The sequence below is a fragment of the Durio zibethinus genome, chromosome 4, assembly GCF_047325235.1.
Source record: "Durio zibethinus cultivar Kanyao isolate XHJ-2024 chromosome 4, ASM4732523v1, whole genome shotgun sequence".
Classification (NCBI taxonomy): Eukaryota; Viridiplantae; Streptophyta; class Magnoliopsida; order Malvales; family Malvaceae; genus Durio; species Durio zibethinus.
Window position 1 is genome coordinate 7,696,407 of NC_143165.1, and position 5,681 is coordinate 7,702,087.

The following is a 5,681-nucleotide window of genomic DNA, read 5'->3' on the forward strand; positions in this document are numbered from 1 at the left end:
AAAGAAAGATCAAATACAACATAGAACTTTATAGGAATTGAGCAATTTATTTAATGTTCATGAACACACATTAGAACAAAAGCCCACAAACACAGTTAACTTATTAAGGAAAGCACTCATATATGAACGAATTGAGCTGAAATTATGGATATTCAATGCTCAAAGCCATAAGCTCAAAGGAGTCAAATAGAAATGCCAGCTACATGAAGGTTCTCCTCATTAGGCCCGCCTATTGGACTCATGCAAAAACTTGATTTTGATCTTATTCAGCTTAGCAACAACTTCTTTCATATCAATCCTCTCCTCTGGAACTTCTTCTGTACATTCCAATGCTAATTGCAAAATAGATAAAGCACAATCTCTTCTCGCAGAGTATTGTCTTGCTTCATTATTTAACAAATTGGTATCTACAACCTCTATCAAAGCTTCTGGTAATGACTTTTTCACCCAATATTTTATGCTCATTTCTCCAGCAAAAATTTCATCTGTGGGTTTCTTTCTTGTGAAGGTCTCCATTAAAAGAATACCAAAGCTGTACACATCACCTTTTGTTGAAACAATTCCTTCTGATCCGTATTCTACATATAAATTGTCAAAATCATCATCAAAGCATACAATGATGTTACATTAGTCATCATAATAGGATAAAAGAGTTTTAAATTTTGTATTACCTGGTGCCATATACCCAATCGTTGCTAGAGTCATGGTGTGTATTGTTGAATCGTGTTCACCTAATAGCTTTGCAATGCCAAAATCACCCAAATGTGCAACCATATCTTCATCAAGAAGAATGTTGTTGGGTTTTAAATCGCAATGGATCACAGGTGTTGTATAACCATGATGAAGGTATTCTAATGCAGATGCCACATCGATCATTATGTTCAACCTATGCAAGATATCCAAAAAATGGTTATGAGAGTACAACCACTTCTCTAGACTTCCACTAGGCATGAACTCAAGAACCAAGGCTTTAAAATCAACGTTAGAACAGCTACTGATGATTTTGACTAAATTTCGATGGCGAATGTTACGTACGACCTCGCACTCAACGTCAAAGCTCTTAAATGCTCCTTCTAACTCCAAATTGAAGACCTTTACTGCAACGCTTAACCCATCTGAAAGAATTCCTTGGTATACTGATCCAAAACTCCCTACACCAAGTAATTTGCTTTCAGAAAATGCATATGTAGCCTGTTGAAGCTCTTGGTATGAAACTCTTCTCCATTCTGCTAATGCTGGGAAATTTTCTTGAGCAGTTGGCAGATTTACATTCCTTTGTCCTCTTCGTGAAAAAGTGAGAATCACTGCAAGTACTAATATTATTGAGCCAATTGGAAATAAAATGTATTCAACGAGTTGAATAGCTTTCCTTGAATGCTTTCCAAAAGAAATAGCCTTGCATGGTGGGAGTGGGAGTTGCAGTTGAGGTACGGCACATAGCGCTTTATTTCCCATGAAAGATTGAATGGAGAAGTTGGTAAAGGATCCTTTGTTAGGAATTTCTCCTTGTAATCTATTGAATGAGACATTAAAATGTTCAAGATACAAGAGCTTCTCTAAAGACTTGGGGATGATTCCTGAGAAATTGTTCCTTGACAAATCCAGGACTTGTAAACTTATTAGACCCCCAAATGACTCAGGTATAGGTCCTTGCAATCTGTTACCAGATAATGAGAGATAGGTCAAGACCGTAAGATCACCAATGCTCATTGATATTTCACCTGATAATTGATTTTTGGAAAAATCAATGCTAGTGATAACCTTCCACTTTCCAATGTCAACTGGGAGGGGCCCGCTTAAACAATTGGAACACAAGTTTAGCTCTAAGATATCTGTAAGCCTTGTCAAGGTTGAGGGTATTGAGTTGGCAAACTTGTTGGAGCCCAAAAATAGATATCTAAGAGAAACAAGATCACCTAAACATGCTGGTATTGGTCCAACCAATTTGTTACCGGTAAAATACAGGTAACTTAAACTCTTTAAATTGCATAACTCAGCTGGGAAGAATCCTTCTAAATTGTTGCCTTGAAGAGATAGACGTTGCAAATTTTTTAATCTTCCAATTGTGGTGGGAAGAGATCCACCCAGTTTATTGTTATCTAGGTCCAACCAAATCAAGTTGCTTACATTGCCAATTTCTCCTGGAATACTGCCTTTAATGTTGCAACCATAAGCTACAAAATTTTCAACAGAGAGATTTCCTATAGAAACCGGAAGTTTACCACTGATCATAGGATTGATGGCAAACTCCAATACTCTCAAGTGTTTGCAATTTGCCAATGAAGATAAAAAGCTCAACTCTGAGGACGAAGGTGCGCTAGCCAAATTATTCTGACCTACCCCTAGAATTTGTAGATCTCTTAAATTGCCAAGGTCAATAGGAATATATCCAGAAAATGAGTTGTCCTCAAAGGAAATAATAGTAAGCCGAGAGGCATTGGATATGGAGGCAGGTATCAATCCACTTAACTTATTTGTTGCAAGTTCAAGGATTTCAAGCTTCGGAAGCCAAAGATCTGTGGTTAATGGAAGATAGCCTGAGAGCTGGTTTACTGGTAGCATAATGAATCTCACAGTTGAGCTATTAAAAATGCGAGGAGGGATGATTCCAGAGATCCTATTAAATGCCAAATACAATTCTTCCAATTTTGGTAGGTTGCCAAATTGAAGTGGTATATTACCTGCCACAAAAATCAAAGGGTAATTCCATTGTCCTATATTGATCCACATAATAAATGACAAAAACAAATGAAAATGTGATTTGCACGTATCTCTTGGTATTGTTAATTTTATATCATTCTTAATAATTAGTGTCGGTAACATTTTACTAATAATTAGAGTCTAATTATAATAATATTAATATTCACTAATAATAAAAATATTAATATTCAAATATTAAAAAGATGCAGTTATAACACAAATGGAAATAATGTGATATATTACCGGTCAAGTTATTGTAGGAAAAAAGAAGAACTTTCAAAGATGTTAGGTTGCCAATGACGGAAGGAATAGCCCCTATTAGTTGACATTTTGGAAGACTTAATATCTCCAAACTCAGAAGATTACCAATCTGTGGTGGAATTTTACCTGCATTTATAATGAAATTTTATTTCATGTTAAAATTATTGGTAAATTTCGTTTTCTTATACATGAATACGTCTTATTTCTTTGTTAATCACGAAAGAATTAAACAATGTTCAAGTAATACAAAGCACTAATTCCCGCACAAATAATTTATTTTTTATATTTAATATGAATAAAATATATTCAAATGAAAAAAAATAATATTAATAGTGCATACAAGGTGGTAATAATTAATTGGTGAATGATTAGTCAATGAAAACTACACGCATGATTATTAAAGTAAAAGTTTGGGATTAAATGAGAAAATCTAAAAGTAAAAAAGAAGTGAGTCGAATTTAAATAATAAAAAAAAAAACAAGGAAAGTAAAAAAAGGACGTGACACTAATCACAAAAAATAAAAATAAAAATGAAGAAAAAAAAAAGAAAGAATCTCAAAAGCCTAAACATTATTTGCTGACAGCAAAAAGGATGTGAAGCATAACAGTAAAGCAACTAGAATTTTTTAATATAATTTTCATTGTTTTATTTAGCTACAAATTGAATAAGGTATGGTGTTAACTTAAGTGGTTTCCTAATTTATATTCTAGCAAAATTGGTACTGAAAAATCAGTGTCGACGAACATAAAATCATATACTTTACATAAAAAGAAGATGCTAAAGAAATTAAAGTTAAATTAAGGGTAAAATGCCTAAATTAAAAAGTGATAGGTAAAATGAAATTTAAAAAAATTTGAGATTTGCCAAAAAGTGACATTGTCATTGTTCAAAAAGAAATAAACTCAACAATAATTTTCCTTTTACCTTTGAGGTTGTTGATGCCAAGATACAACTCCTTAAGCATAGTCAAATTTCCTATTTCTCCAGGTATAATCCCCTCTAAATAGTTATGAGATAAGGACAATAATTCTAGCTTTTGGCACTTGAATAAACCAATTGGTATTCTGCCAGAAAGCTGGTTTCCACTCAAATAAAGCCCTTTTAGTTTGGGTAGATAATCAAACATATTTGGTGGGATATGACCAGTGAGATTGTTAAATGTTAATTCAATTACTTCTAAAGAAGAAATGTTGAGTTGGATGGAGGGTATTGAACCAATTAGCTGGTTGTAACCGAGAACAATCTCTACCAATGAAGATATGTTGAAGAGCGAGGAAGGTATGAAGCCTGAAAACTGATTGTTCTTCAAATATAACCATCTCAGGCTAGAAAGATTTCCGATTGCCACAGGAATCTGTCCATATAGATTGTTTTCATACAAGCTCAAGAGCTCTAGTTTTAACAAAGAACACAAAGAAGATGGGATAACTCCCATGAAGTTGTTACCACTCAAAGACAAGTTCTGAAGTTCTATGAAGGAACCAAACCAGGAAGGGATTTCCCCGTTGAAATTGTTGTTTTTCAAATTTAAAAATTTCAGCCGACGCAAATTAGCCATTTCGATAGGCAACGAGCCATGAAAACTGTTGTTTTCAATGCGGAGCATAGCAAGAAACGACAGATTTCCCAGGTGTGGTGGTATGGTACCGGAGAGATTCATGCCAAAAAGATTCAGAGCCGTGACCCTTCTGTGCCTAGAACCGCAAGTGACACCAATCCAATTGCAAACAGAAGTAACAGTTGACCAATTGGTTGTAAGGAGGTTTTGAGGATCACTATTGACTCGGGCTTTTAGTGCAAGAAGAGCCAACTGGTCAGTGTTAATATTGGTTGTTGTTTTAGTAGAGAATGAAATCATAAAACTAGACAACAGAACCGCCACCATAAGAATCGGAATGAAGCGAGTGTTTCCCATACTTACAATTTTAAATTGGAAGTTGTAAGAGGAAAATTTTTGAATTATAGATGAAAAAGATAATGTTTTTCTTCATACTTATAATTTTTTCAAGTCAGTAGGTCTTTCTAAAGTCTTTAACGTAGCCATCTTTTTCCATATTCTTTTTAGACGTGCTTTTCCATGCATTTCAATTAAAAATACATTCCCTTTTTTTTATTTTAAGAAAAGATAAAGGAAAAGGAGCAACTTTGACAAAACCCTCCTCTTGTGCCCAAAAAGAAGATCTCAGTGTTATCATTGGATATTTGTATGTTTTCCCAGAAAATAAGAGTAGACTCAAGTCTAGTCCTACGCTCTAAATAGTGATAAGCATGAATCTCATGTCTTTTACCAAACCATCATAACGACATTATCGAAAGAATGCTATAATTTTTTCCAAACCTTTGGGCATAAAGATTGAGACAAATGTTAAAAAAAAAAATACCATTTTCTTCAAAATTTCTTCAAAAATGCATTCATACATCATAAATCCATAAATTGATATATGAAATAAATCATAGTGTAGACATCCTCTTTAATCCGGGGTCCAAATCGATTGAATTCAAGTCTTTTCGGGTCCAATTATAGATTTTGGATTTTTATTTTTATTTTTTATATTTTATTTTTCATTTATTGAATTTATGATATATATTTATCTTGTTTTTTGTTATTATTTTGTTTATACTTATCTTTATTGGATATTAAAAAAAAAGGAAAGGGTTTAATGGTCGAAAATAAAGTTGTAGAAAGGGTCGATGATATTGTGATGATAAGACTGGTTTT

The 5,681-nt window shown here is 33.5% G+C and overlaps 1 protein-coding gene across 1 annotated transcript; it reads right to left on the reverse strand.

Moving 5' to 3' along the window:
* On the reverse strand, positions 1-4,900 carry LOC111288777 (uncharacterized). The gene is made up of 4 exons (XM_089759341.1): positions 3,887-4,900; positions 2,944-3,087; positions 672-2,681; positions 1-578 (listed from the first exon to the last, which is right to left on the reverse strand). The coding sequence occupies exons 1-4, from the start codon at positions 4,875-4,877 to the stop codon at positions 220-222; spliced, it is 3,504 nt and encodes a 1,167-aa protein (XP_089615467.1). The 5' UTR covers positions 4,878-4,900; the 3' UTR covers positions 1-219.
* Between the last annotated feature and the right edge of the window lie 781 nt (positions 4,901-5,681).